The 14,483-nt window shown below is 41.9% G+C and overlaps 1 protein-coding gene across 6 annotated transcripts; it reads left to right on the top strand.

The window, feature by feature from the left end:
• Positions 1 to 202: 202 nt before the first annotated feature.
• LOC116329666 (matrin-3) lies at positions 203 to 14,480 on the top strand. 6 transcript variants are annotated; one of them, XM_039621551.1, is made up of 23 exons: positions 204 to 300; positions 679 to 836; positions 996 to 1,894; positions 2,900 to 2,961; positions 3,136 to 3,174; positions 3,679 to 3,773; positions 5,488 to 5,525; positions 5,712 to 5,828; positions 6,982 to 7,107; positions 7,192 to 7,380; positions 8,376 to 8,500; positions 8,756 to 9,176; positions 9,255 to 9,449; positions 9,522 to 9,612; positions 9,802 to 9,818; positions 10,206 to 10,328; positions 10,504 to 10,632; positions 11,696 to 11,824; positions 11,907 to 12,037; positions 12,735 to 13,005; positions 13,099 to 13,237; positions 13,337 to 13,452; positions 13,572 to 14,480. In XM_039621551.1, exons 3-23 carry the CDS (start codon positions 1,154 to 1,156, stop codon positions 13,629 to 13,631), a joined length of 3,354 nt encoding a protein of 1,117 aa, XP_039477485.1. In that variant the 5' UTR covers positions 204 to 300; positions 679 to 836; positions 996 to 1,153; the 3' UTR covers positions 13,632 to 14,480. The 6 variants fall into 6 exon arrangements, with proteins under 6 accessions (XP_039477478.1, XP_039477485.1, XP_039477482.1 ...); XM_039621548.1 differs by having other exon boundaries at positions 999 to 1,894; XM_039621544.1 differs by lacking the exon at positions 679 to 836 and having other exon boundaries at positions 203 to 300; positions 999 to 1,894.
• The last annotated feature ends 3 nt before the right edge of the window (positions 14,481 to 14,483 follow it).

The raw sequence follows: 14,483 nt of genomic DNA on the forward strand, positions 1-14,483 counted from the left end.
TAAACGGAGCACGGGGGGGAGAGTCCATTGATTAAAATTTATTCACAAGGCCTAACTGTCCTTCCAGCTCATCAGTCTTGCTGATAATTAAAAAAGTAGTTTAACTAATTAGTAATAAAGACAGAAGAACGAACCGAGGCCTCAGACTAGAAAAAGAACTGCGAAGAGCAGAGAAACCTCAGTAAAACACGCTGCGAGTTGAGACGAAATATCGCGATACTTCGTAATATGCAATATTCTGGTGCAGTTGTTTCTCACGCAGGCTCATAGATAACTGCTCTAAAGGGTTTTGGAGAAAGGGTAAGAGCGTGTGTATCTACAGATTAATCCACATTATACATGAAAATTCACAGTTAACAGCTTCATGTACAGTTTGCACGTTAAATATCAGATAATTGAAGGGTTTTACCTATGCTAGTGTTAGCATGTAGCAGGCGATGTGTGTTAGCAATGTTAGCGACCTTAGCTACACAGCTTATCTGAGTCATTGTCGGTCTGCTTTTACTCACGTTTGGATGCTTATTTTTAATTATCTATGCTTTTAGTTAAAACATGCCAGGTTAAACAGAGTAGTGTTTATGGTTGATATTAGCGCCTTTAGGTTAGTTTAGCTGTTAGCCCCTCCCCCGTAGGCGTGTTTACTGCAGCTTTCCTTCTCCTCTCACTGTACCTGCACAGATGTTACTCCTGGTCTGTGTCAGGCTGTGATTCACTCAGAGGCTCGTTGTAATCTCGCCTCTTGTCGATGTTTTCGTGGACCCAGAGTTTCTCTTCCTCAGTGAGGAGGTCTCCATCACTCTGTTTGCATCAGGTCATGTTCCTCCTGCCGGGCTGAGGTGAATCTTTCTCTCTCTTCTCCTTTAACCGCCTCTTATGTTCCCTTTGCAGTAAAGATCAGAGTCGTGCTCCTCCGTCTGTGGCTCAGGGCCTCCACTGGCTCCTGTTTTCTTAGGAGAGGCTTTGTTTGAAGCTTTTTCTACCTCATTGTGTCTCAGCAGAAATAAGACTTGCCACCACAGAAGAAAAGGAGCTCCTGCTCACTTTGACCGCATTAAGTTCCTGTCATCTTTGAAGACCTTTTCCAGCGCCTGTTTCCTTCTTTATCTTGGCTCTCTGTGCTGAATCCAGAGAGCGGGACAGACTTTTTGATATCATGTCTCAGAAGACGCAGGCTGACGGCGCTCAGAAACACTTCGCCGTGGGTCGGGGGCTCCTGGCCGCTGCAGAAACCTTGAACTTCAGCATGAATGAGCAGCGTCCCAACAGACCAATGGGGGTGGGGGTGGGCATGAGTATGGAGGGCCAGGACGGCAGCGGGCAGATGCCCCGACGTGGCGGCGGTGGCGGCAGCAGTAGCAATCTTGGCAGCACCATGAAGCTGTTTGCCAGTTTGGGGCTGTCGCCCTCTGACCTGGACGCTCTGGCTGAAATCCCTGAGGAGGATATCAGTGTGGAGACGCTGCCACACATCCTCAGGCAGCTGAAGAGCCGCAAGGGGGAAGCAGGAGAGCGGCGGGCGGCCATGTCCTCTGATGCTGCGTATCGAGGAGGAAGCTGGGAAGAGGGGCACGTGGGGAGGATGGGCAGCTCTTCTCTGGGACAAGGTTCAGCCAAGTCCTCCACAGACTTTGGGTACAGCTCCCTGCAGGACGTCTCCTCCGGTCGGGGCTACGGCTTAAATTACAGCGGTGGAGGTGGAGGTGGGAGCAGAGAGAGGCCATACTCTGAGCTTTCCCACCGCGGTGGGCTCGGCATGGGCCCGTCTGAGCCTGTCTTTATGCAGAGGAGGATGGGCTCCCCGTCAAATGGAAAAGTCCAAGACTTCTTGGGAGTCATGCCCCCCATGTTCCCCCACGTGTGCTCTCTTTGTGACTTTGACGTTCATTCCACCATGGTGAGTACGTCCAACCTGCTTCCTCTTTTCTTCTCGGACTAACTGTAAATGTTTGAGCTCCAGTCTTCCTTCAGTCAGTGACAGGCGCTGATTCAGGTCCGGTTTACTTCATATAATTTCCTTGTTGTATCTCCTCACAGCATGTTCCCTCTCTCAATTTTCTCAGCTGAAGCTCTCCAGCATTGAACAGTTAGATTTGGATCTTTCCAGGGGTCATCCAATCAAAGCAAAAATCTCTTTTTATAATTAGTATCTGTTCACATGAGCTGGTAAAGCTGTTAATGTTACACATTCAGTCTGATTTACTTGATCTCTTCACTTCATTAGCTTTAACAAAGTCCTGGGAGGATCTTGATTTGCTCCTTGTGTCTCCAACATGAAACCTTTAAAGCTCCTCACTTATCGAATTGGCAGCTTTTAAACCTGTGAGACTTTTGGCAGCTGGGGTCTTGTGTTTGTTTTTCTTTAGTTTGTGGTGTCAGGGTTTCTTCTGGGGCATTAAGTCTGAACTTTTAAAAAAGGAATTAAGGTCTTAAAATGTTCTATTTCCCAAGCTTTTGCTAAAGATTTGGGAAATATACACATGGTATTTTATAACCTTCTTAAAATCAGTGACACTTTTAAAGGTTACTGTTTTGTCTAGCCAGTTTAAAATCCAAAAAGATTCACATTACCCTTTTCTTTTCTTAGAAAAAAGGCATCAAATGCTGTTTTTCTTTTCTTTTTTTAAAATCATTTCTAAAAGATCTTAAAAAGCACTAATTTTGATTTTTAAAATGGTACAGGAACAATTTTATCATACCCTTTCAGTAACCAGTGATGACTTTTTTTTTTTTACTTAGTTTTTGGGGTTTTTTTGTTGTTTTTTTTTAACTATTCCCTGGGTGCTTTTCCGAATAAACCACTTAAGGTTAATAACTGTTTAAACTGGACCTTTGATATAGAGGTTGCTTATTAGGAAATGAAATGGTTTGAGCGTAACTCATTCTCTAGATGTGTTTGTAGGAGTGGAATCAACATGTTAATGGACTCCGCCATGCTGAAAACAGACGGCAGCTTCTTGACATGTGAGTTGCTCTTAATACACAACAGTGAGCCAAAACATTGAAACCACCTGCAGTCAGTCAAGATGTGTCACCTAATTGGTTTAGGCTGAATTGAACTCAGAAGTCTTTCCCTCTTTAATAGATGTTTAATATTGTGTGAATGTTTTTTTTTTTTTTTTTTTTTTTTTCTTTTAGGTATCCTGAGTGGGAACCCGGTATGGGCTCAGGTAGAGGGTAAGAGACACTGATACTGTTAGTAAAACAGTAATTATAGTGTAGAAAATAATTCATCTGCTGCTCTCTGTAATCATGACTGAATTGTAGACTCCATTTCTAAGCTAAGTGATAGCAATGATAACACTAGCATTTCTAAGTTAGCTTGTGCTGTCATTGAAGTCACTCAGAAGTGAAATCATGACATGGACTAGCAGAGTTAGCCCACATGCTGCTACAGGCAAATGAGGGGGACATTACACTTCAGTCTGTTGACACACTGGAAGTAAAAATACTTCAATACTTCAAATTAAAGTAAAATCTGTGGTAGACTGCAGATGAAAATCAGACATCATATCATAAAAAATCAAATTCTGCTACCGTCAAAGAGTTCACAGACTCTTTGCAGCTTCTATAGCTTGTTTGTGTTAATTGAGTAATTTTTATATTGTATTAGATAATATATTTTGTTCTAATATTCCAAATGTTTGATAAGTGACTCACACCTAGTTCATTTATTTCTAGTGGAGGTCTCTCAGAGACCCCCAACCTGTCTGCAGGGCTGCTGGGTCCCGCCCCCATGTCTTCGGGACCAATGGGAGGGATGTCCTCGAGCTGGGGTAAGATACATGCAGATGCCGTTTTCTTCTTCTAATTATTACTATTATCATTATTGCTGGAGGTTTTAGTCCACTCCAGGACATAAATCGGTCTTAACTTATCCTTATGTATTTTTTGAAATTCTAAAGCAGGAGGGCTGATCGTGATATTTTAAATCTATCATTTTTTTAATATAATGAACGTTTATTTGCTCATTTAATGTACTGACTTCACTTGCATCCTTAACTTAGTCTTTTTACTCAATTTAATTTAATTACTTTAGCTTATTATAATATACTCATTTATTTACTGTACTTGTGTAATTAAAGGAATTAAGTAAATTATCTTTAATTTTGTTTCAATACTTAGTTGTCTGTCTTATTTACTTACTTATCTTACTGTACATACTGTACCTACTTTACTTACTTACCTGGTTCTTATTTTCCCTAATTTACTAGCTGTACTTGCTTTACATATCTTACTTCTATAGTTACGCACATTGTTTTCTTACTACACCTAGTTTTGTTACCTACTTTACTTATCTTAATGAATCAGCCTAGCTTTCTTAGTTTTCTTATGGACCTGACTTAGGTTTGAACAATTTGAGAACAAGGTGACGCAGGATTTTGAAATTCATACCATAGGTGCATCTACTAGGAGGCTGAGAGGTGGCAGAGGCTGCCGCCAGTATTTTCTTTAATTTAGTTTTACTCTTGCCATCCTTTACTTTCTGACTTATTTAACTGTCTGTACTTTATTAACTTTACTTTCTTTGCTTACTTTTTTCCATTTACTCAGTGTACTTCTTTGTTTATTTAGTCTACTTGTCTTACTTAATTACTTCATTATTTTACTTTACTGTTACTATTTCTGTTTATTTACTGACTGTACATACTTACTCTACTTAAGTACCATAAGTAGCAAAACTAAATTAACGTGTTTTACTTTTTTGCTTTTCTTCCAGTAATTTGTTTTCTTCCTTGTCAGACTCTCCTCACTTCATTTACTGTGTTTATTGTACTCACTGTATTTAGTGTACTTTATTTACCTGCTTACTTTACTTACTGTGATCACTTTAGTGAGTAAAATAAATAAACTATAATTGCTCTACTTGGCTTACTTTATTTTACTCAGCTTTCTTACTTGTTATACTTACCTTATTAATTTGGTTAGTGTACTTACTATATACTTTTGTTACTGTGCTTATCTTACTTTATTTACTTGCTGACTTGCCTTACTTAATAAACTTAATAATTCCTCTGAAAATGTTCGGGCACAAAAACCATCACAGATAAAAAAAAAAAAATAAAAAAAAAAAGAGACGTCAGGTGCTCAAAATAGTCTTTAGACTCAAACATTAGAACAGGCTTTTCCCAGCAGCATGCCATGTAATAAATACTCACAAAGAAAATGGCAGCCATTACAGCTTCTATCTAAAAATGTATAGTTTCAGGTGTCGTGTACTCCAGGTACACTTCACGCAAATCGAGTTGCCCGAGATTGACAGAATTTACAGAATATGCACTATTTTGTTATATAAAGCGTTATCAGGATGGGAAATGTTTTATATCAGGATATGAGATTTTGGTCATATTGCACATAATAATATTTAATATAATTAGTGCCTTTAAAAAGTGTATTTCTGTATAAAATATAAAAAAACCCTGCACGGTCATTTTGGTCACTTAAAAGACGCTAAATTGGTGGCCTAAATATTGTGTTTTTCTGTGTCAGGTGGTGGTGGAGGTCCTGGACAGCTGGGTCTGAATAAGGTCAGTCTGAACGCTTGTGTCACCTGCTGTGTCTCTGACCCTGTGGATTTCAGAGGGTTTCAGTAAACATATTTCCTCCCTCCGTGCCAAACACATTGTTTAAAAGTTCATGTCATCCAGAATGTCTTTGAAAAGCTATGTGGTGCTTCAGTGACGGTGCAGCAGTGTTAAATGTCGTGTCCTCAGCTGAGGAGCAGGGTGGTGGTGGTGAAATATGACAGGAAGCCTCTCAGCAACAAGACCCTGTTCGCCTTCGCCGAGCGCTTCGGCTGCCTGAGGGAGCACCTCATCCTCAAGAACAAGGTAGGACAGCTCACCTCGCTGTTTCCACTTCATTCATCTCTAATCTGAGGAAGGGAAAAATTTTTTCCTTTTAATAATTTTTAAAAATCATAGGGAACAAAAAGAAAAAACAGATTTTGGCCTTAGATTGGGACACTTACATGAATGTGATGTAGACATCAGCTGTACTCATGAAATTAAAGTAAAAATAACACAAATTAAAAGTGCAAAATTCTGAGCACCCCTATGAACTCTGAGGGGCTGTAACTGGAAATATTCATTGTGTTAAGGTAAAATTTTGCTGGGCTTTGCGAGGTTAGCTGATTCTGTCGGGATTGGGTCGGAGGTAACGATTGATTTTAAATGTGACGACTCATGTAATTTAATATAAATCTGAAGGGGAAGACTAATGAGTCGTAGGAAGGTCAGTCAGTCTCGAGATGTGTCAGATGTCTGGACTTTTTTTTGCATTTTCTAAAAAAAAAATAAAAATGTTTTTTTCATGTGTTGTTTGAAGTATTTGTGTTTTGCCTCTGACTCAGAAGAACAATTTTCAGGATGCTTTTTAAAAAGGAGAGCAAAAGAAATATCACGTTAGCGCATCTTAAATAAAATAAAATGGTTTAATGTAATAATAATAATAATAATAATAATAATAATAATAATAATAATAATAATAATAATAATAATAATATATGCCTCAATGAAACAAAGTGAGCTTAATAAAAATCAAAGTAAAATTCGGTATAAGTTAATAAGGTACTGACTGCAGCAAGTTAAAATCTACATAAATGGCAAAAAATGATGTCTGGATCAAATATAATCAAAGTTTTAAAAAGAACAATGTTAATTACAAATTTTATTTAAATTAAGCTGAATATATCACATAACTCATAAAGTTAAATGGGTCAAATAAGGGTCAATTTTTCAGAAGGATTTTTAAACAAGCGCACCAAATAAACCAAAAGAGAGAAGGGTGACTTGAACTTAAGCAAAAACTTCCCCAGAAAGTCTGTAGAGGTGAAAAACTTTGACCATCGCTCAGTCCAAGCCCTCACACTTTACAGAAACGTGCCAAGCTTCAGTATCGTCCTCCTAAAGGTCACAAACCGCTGGATCTGACCTGTTTCCTGTTTCACGGTAAGACCTGAAGTCTAATTTCTGTGTCCATCAGGCTTTTCTGGAGATGAGCACTCATGAAGAAGCTCTGGACGTGGTGAACTACTACAAACAGCACCCGGCATCTCTGTACGGCAAACCCATCTCCTTCTACCTGTCCCAGACCCTCATGTTCATCGAGGTAATGTTGCCCTGGCTGGTTAAATAAAACTCACTGCTTTCCGACAGACTCGGACCCTCACAGGTTTCCGTTTTTGACCCGCAGAAAGACGAGCGATCGGTGGACCGACCGATGGATCGACTGATGGACAGACCTGTGAGGGAGGTCAAAGGTCAAGCCAGCAAGGTGGTTTTTTTCTCCAACCTGCCCCGCGAGGATGAGAAGAAGAAGGAGCTGCTGACCATCGCTGAGCGCTTTGGCGTTGTGGAGAAACATCTCTTCTTAACAGACCAGGTACTGGTGCCATTGCTGACTTTAAGCTTTAGCAAAAAGGAAAGTTTGAAGCCTTAAAAGTCGAGCAGGAGGATCTGTAGGCAGCAGTGGTCGGTAACAAGCTCCCCCTCGTGGAGGGAATTCAGTTGGAAGAATGTAATTCGTTATTTTAATACCCCGGCTCAAAAATCCAATTATTCTCATAAGACAACATGCTGGAGGCAGTGTGGACATGCAGCAGCAAATCATTTCCACATCTTTTGGGAATGTCCTCGTGTGGCTCCATTTTTGAAGGAAATGCATAAGGTCCTGGAAACAATCTTCCAAAAGAAAGTACAATTTCATTTTGCAGTATTGTACCTAGGTAACTTAGAGAGTCTTAATCTATGTAAACGGGATAAATATTTGTTCGGTGTGCTGTTTGTAGCTTCCAAAAAGGCCATAACCCGCCGTTGGCTTAATGAGGATACTCCTACTATAAATGAGTGGATTGACGTGATATATACTATTTTTGTTATGGAAAGAATAACTTTTAGGCTACAATTGCAGGCGGACTCATTTGACGAATACTGGTCGAAATGGTTGAACTATGTACAAAATGGGAGGCCCGATTTTGTATAATCTCGTTGTATTTTCTGGTTTGTTTGGTTTTTTTTTTTTGGTTTTGTTTGTTTGTTTATGGGTTTTTTTCTTTTTTCCCCCCCCCCACTGTGATTAAGTTGTATTGTTGTACATATTGTATAAATAAGAAAACCAGTAAAACATAAATGGGGAAAAAAAAAAAAAAAAAAAAAAGTCGAGCAGGGATCTGTCTGAATCCAAACTTCTCATCCCCCACCCACCCAAACATTTTTTTCAAAGACACCAGTCTTGCTTAAACCTGGCATGTCAGCCATGTGGTCTGGTAGTCCTAACTAACATTCAGTTTGTTTATTAATTTTTTTTAATACTGCTTTTTGTGATCGCAGATAGGGTGGAAAGTGAGCTAAAATGAGTTTGACTTTCCATGTGTGCAGGCATTTATCCAGCTGGGAACTGCAGAGGACGCTGAGATGCTGGTGAAGTATTACACTGTGAACTCCCTCACCATCCGAGGAAGACGGATCCGCCTCAATGTCTGCACCAAGTACAAAACCCTCAAGTGAGTACCTCAGACGCCCGATGGCAGTGACATGGTCTATGACCTGGTGCAGGAACTCTCGAGTATGACTCTTTCCTCTTCTGTGCAGTAGGAAGCACTAACTGAATTTTGTAACTTAGTTTAAGTTAACAAACAGCAAGTGAAGAAAATAAATTTGACAAGAAAAGTAATTGTAGAAAGTAAATAAGTAATTAACCCAAGTTGAGAAAGAAAAGTTAAGCCAGTAATGCATTAATGCTTCTGTGCTTCACGCAGTGTGAACGCAAGGAAGGGCGGAGGAGACGCTTCCAGCAGGAAGAGCGGCAAAGCCAACTCCACCTCCTCCGGCACCGGAACCAGGACCTCCTCCAAAACCACCTCATCCAAATCATCCACCTCCAGGTCCAAAGAAGACAAGAAGAGGGAGGAGAAGGAGGAGGAGAAGAAGAAGGAGGAGGAAGAGAAGGAGGAGAAGAAAGTGAAGGCAGAGCCAGAGGAGGAGGAAGAGGAGGAGGAGAAGGAAGTCTCAGGAGTGATGGAAGGAGGGGAGGATGGGGAGGAGGAGGAGGAAGAGGAGCAGGCAGCAACTGATGGTGAGGGGGAGGAGCCAGAGGGAGCAGAGTCTGTGAATTTGACTGTAGAGGAGTCTGAGGATGCTCGACAGGAGGAGGAGGAGGAGAAGAAAGAGGAGGAGAAGGTGAGAAAACAAAAAAGATGAAAAAAAAAAAAATTAAAGCCAAAAGTGATTCCTGAAATTAAACTGGACTGCACACAGGTTACTAATGATGTCACCGATGACACACCTGGGGACACGGGTGAGGTCAAGCAGGAGGCGGAGTCAGAGCCACAAACAGAAGCGACAGAAACAGAAACTTCGGCCGAGGAGCATGAGAGCAAAGAGGAGGCGAACATGGAGGCAGAGAGCTCGGAGGCGCCTGAGGCAGCAGAGGGAGATCTACCCGAAGAAGAGGTGACACACCTGCTCTGTCCTTCAGTCTGTAATCCAGGAGTGGCACAGGTGTGTTAATGATGTCTCTTCCAGCAGGACTTCCCAGAGAACATGGAGGACTTTGTGACGCTGGACGAGCTGGAGGAAGACAACGACGAAGCCCACGGAGAGTCGGACGACATCGGTACCTGATCAGATCAATATTTAGAGCTCAAAGTTAACACACCTGTACCTGTAATCCGCTGCAGCACCAGCTTTGCTTTAAAAAAGTCATTTTCCTTGATGGATGTGAGGACGATGTCTTCAATCGAAAAAAAAGTGTTTGAAATTAATGCACATCTTCCTCTCTGTTTGTGTCTCCTCTTCTCTGCAGACAACACGAGGCGAGGGGTACGTACCCGAGCGCCGTCACTCTGATACCTTTAATATTTGACTTCATGTTTCTGTGGATCACTGCATCTCAGCTGCCTGACACTCCCTCTAAATCTGATCCTCTGAGGTCACACTGTAACTCTATTTAGTGCTTCGTCAGAGGTGTTTGCTTTGATAAATACTCTGAGTTCATAATAATCAATGTGGTTACAATGGTTTGCTCAAACCTCCACACAGAGGAAAATTTAGCATTAATAATGATTTTTGATCCATAATATCTTTGCTTTTAAATGTAATTGCACTACCTTTAGACATTTTGAGATTTCCAACATAACTTGTGTTCAGAAACCTGTTTTCATTCACTCTGTTTTGCTGGAATTCCTAATTTCTTGCTCCTCCCATCAGGGTATGAGGGTGGTGAACATCGTCGGTTTCAGGCGAGGGTACCAGTACCTCAACGAGCTGCTGAGACTCGCCCAGCCTTTCGGGAAGGTGGTCAAACACCTGGTGCTGGACCTGAGACCTGAGGTACACCAGAACTCACTCACAGTATTTAAAATATTTAAAATTAGAGATGAATTTAGAAAGTCAGTAAAACTGGGAGAGCTCCTTTCAGTCATTTGTGAAGCATCTTTTAAGATTAAGGCGTACGTGTTATAGACATCTGTTCTGCGACGTTTAAACACCTCTTTGTTTGACTCAGGCGTTCCTTCAGTTCGCCACAGAAGAAGAAGCACGGGCGATGGCCAGCTTCTACAACGGGAACATCACGGCGTCGGTGTGCGGGCGGCCGGTGAGGATCAGTCACTCCATGAGCTACCCCACCATCCAGGTGAGCGTTCGGGCTGGTTTTATTTCATTACACGACGCGACTTTGTTTGACATGCCGGGTCAGACATGTTTGAAACCTCTGTGTGACTTTCATGTGTCTGAGTCTGCTCTGTCACAGAACTAAGCCACGAACAAATGAAATGCACCGTGTGAAACATCGGCCATCTAAAATCCAAATAACTGACGAAGATAAAGACAGCCCCCAGTTTTAATCTCCAGTGTATATTTCTGACCTTCTAGTAGGGCTGTGCGATATGACCAAAGTCTCATATCCCGATAGAAGACAAAGGCTGTTAATGGTCCCACAATCTCATTTTAAGCCCCAGATTGTGGAATGCCTTACCTCCATCTTTGCACTGTCTTGATTTTGTTGATTGTTTAAAGAAGCAGCGGAAGACTCATTTACTCAGAGTGGCTTTTAACCAGTTTTAAACTACAAAAGCAGGCTGATGATCTGACTGTAACGTGTTAAACTTTTAGTATGGAGTGAGAAAATATTTAAGGGAACTGAACTCCTCATCTCGAGTTTTAAGGTCATTTCTGATCCCTGTAAATACAGACGAGGTCTGAAACATCGTGAATCTCGAAGCGAGACATTTGAGCTTCTGCACGAGAGTCTGTACATTTCACACTCTTTCCCTCATAACATTTGTAACATGACAGCAACTACTCCAGTTTAGAAAAGGGCTTCAAGGATTACTCCCAGTATGCTTCATGTTGGTGATGATGGACAACAGGGCAGTGGATGAATAGTCAGTTTTGCTTAGGAAGGTTTCTGACTGCTTGAAGTGACCCTGAAGTGTCTGAAATTCTCCACATATCAAAAAAAGTAGCTTCAATGCTTCCTCAAGACCGTAGATTTATATAAATACTCTTAAATCCAGATTATTAGCTAGATTAACTGATTCAGAGTGTATTTAAGGTTCTATAAAGCTCAGTTTGCATCAGTGACGTCTGTTTTATGGCAGCCTTTAGGATTACAATGAATTAACTTTGAGACCTTTTGAATTTCCCCTACTCGTTTCTTTGATTTGATCACGTTGTCTTTTCTGCTTGCTGTTCAGTCCGGTTCCAGCAAGGTGGTGTACATCGGTCAGCTCCCCAACAGCAAATACACAGACGAGGAAATCCTGAAGTTCGCCGAGCCATTTGGGAAGGTCAAAAAGTACTTCCTAAACAGGATCCGGAGAGAGGTACAGAACCGGGGCAAAAGCACACCTGAACTGAATCGGTTTAATTACTGCTGCTTTAAAACCGTCCAACATTTTTCCTCAGTGTTTCCTCGAGATGTACAATGCCGAGGACGCCGAGAAGATGGCTGCCGATTATAAAGCGAAGCCGCCAAAGTTAAACGGGAAGCGCCTGACCATCTACGTGAGCAGGAAGTACAAGCAACTGAAACACGGGTGAGTGTCATCGTTGTCTTCTGTGGCCCCTGGGTGCATGAGTCACCGCTAACGGCTGTTCGACCAGCCACCAAATAAAAACTACAACCAATCTAGAAACACTCTTTCTCCACAAGCAGCAGCAACTGTCGCTGGAACACGTTTCTGCCATTAACTGCTGGAAAATCCTGTATTTCCAGAATAATCTCCAGGCTGACATCTGGGTGCATGATGTCATCACTGTGCAGGAAACAAAAAAAAAAATTATCACAAAACTTAAAAAAACAGAAAACCTCCAAGTAAAAATTCAGTCATGAAAACTTTGACTTGTTTAAACTTCAAATACTGTTTTTATGTTGAAGTGTCCCTGAGAGCCTGCCCCCTAAAGTCGGCCAGGGTTTTTCACTCTTTGGTTTTGAGAAAAACGTTCGATGATGAAAAGTCAAACAACTCTTTCTGTTGTTTTATAAACTTTGTGGAGGTTCTCTGAAAGCCTTGGGACCAGCTGACTGTCGGGTCAGAAGAATATTCTGTAGTGTTGATGAAACATCACATTTTAAAGCTTTGACCAAGCGTCACGCTTTGTTAGTCCAAAGGTTCTGTTCAGTTTTATCTGTACTCCTGTTTTTGAGGCTGTGGTGAAGTATAGAGGTGCATGCTGGGAGTTTGTGTTTGTGTCACATTAAATGCTCTGTCTCATGTCACTGTGTTCGCTCAGCCATCGAACGCCAAGCACCGTGAAGAGAGTGAGTGACGACTCACCACAAAAGTTCTCGAAAGATGCCGAGGAGCCACCGGCCAAGAAACCTAAAGAGGAGGCCCAACCAGAGGTGGAGGAGGAGAAAAAGGAGGATGAGGAGAATCAGAAGGAGGAGGAGAAGCAGCAGGAGGAAATGGAGACCCCTGATGTGAGCGAAGAGACGGCGATGGAAGAAAAGTCGGCCACGGAAAAGGTTCCTGAAGTTTCTGCTGAGAGGAGCAGCGAGGACGTGAGTCGTTTCTGAAGATCTTTAATGATTGATAATGGCGTCATTATTGATGACGTCAAATACAGTTGGATTAAACAATTTCTCTCCCCTCAGGAGAAACAGGAGGAGCTGCTGGAGCAGATGGAGACATCGACCAATCAGAGCGGGGAGACCGAGGCTCCTCCTCCTGCTGAGAACAAACCCAGCGTGGCGTCTATGCCGCTGCCACCGTACGACCCCAACACGCCCATCGGTGAGGACATTTTCTGATTGCCAGGAAGTCGGCTGGTTTAGGTTTCAAAAAAAAAAAAAAAAAGTCGTCATCATCGTTACGGTTGTTGTTGTCCTGCAGGTGTCGAACATGTGAAAGCGGGGTTTTACTGCCGCATCTGTTTCCTGTTTTACTCCAACGAAGACACAGCGAAGAAGACGCACTGCAGCAGCCAGGCGCACTACGACAAGCTCCAGGTGAGAACCAGCCCTGCCCCATTAATAGCTCCACCCACACATGACCTCTGAGCCTGAATCAACTCCACCCACCTGACACACGGCTCCGCCAAACAAACTGAAGTTTGTTTGTTTTTCAGAAATACCTGGAGAAGGAGCAGAGCAAAGCGGAGAAGAAGGTGAAGACGACAACGCCGTGAGAACACCCGAAACTGAGGAAGAAGTGTGAATGTTGGACTTTTTTTTTAAAAATCTTTGTTTCTATAGCAACGTTTGAAGCACACATCGGAGCGACTTTCTGCTGCCGCTCTGTGGCATTGAACCCCGAAAGACTCGCTGTTTGTAGCCACGCCTCCTTTTTTTGTTGTTTTTGCTTTATTTCTGCAGGTATTGATTAGCTCTTTTATTGATTTTTCTTTTGTCTAAACGGTCAGGAAAAGGAATACTGTGTTTAAAGGACCAGCTAAACATCTCAATTTAAAAAAACAAAACAAAAAACCCCTGATACCTGTACAGGTGTTTACACAGCTGTCAATCACTTTCTTTATTCATCTAAAAACATTGGATCAAAAAATAGAATCATCACCACAACTCCCCCTCTGCTCAGATCTTTCCCATAATTAAGCTACAGCGTCCTGAAGATGGACTCTCCTTACACATGTCACCTGAGTTCACGCAGGTCACATAAAAATGTGATTTTACTCCAGATTACCTCCGTGATCTTAAAATATTTAGAAACCTTCTGCTCCAGGCTGTCAGACACTATAATCTGGTTATTTTCAAAATAAAAGACCCAGTGTTTTGTGCTGTCGCCATTGGTCTCATGCCACTTAGTCACGGCTCGATTTTCATCACTTTACCGCAGTCTCAGCGCTACATCAGTGTCACGTTGTAAACAATGAAGTGACAGATCAATGGCTGCGAGCGTGAACTAGCCTTTGAACAAATCCATGACGGCGTCACGACTTCTGGGTTGACATGTTGAACTGTAAGTCTCTTTGTTTGAAGTTTTCTGTTGATGTTTTAGAAAAATAAAATAATAAAACCACTGT

Source organism: Oreochromis aureus, linkage group 2 (genome assembly GCF_013358895.1).
Source record: "Oreochromis aureus strain Israel breed Guangdong linkage group 2, ZZ_aureus, whole genome shotgun sequence".
NCBI lineage: Eukaryota > Metazoa > Chordata > Actinopteri > Cichliformes > Cichlidae > Oreochromis > Oreochromis aureus.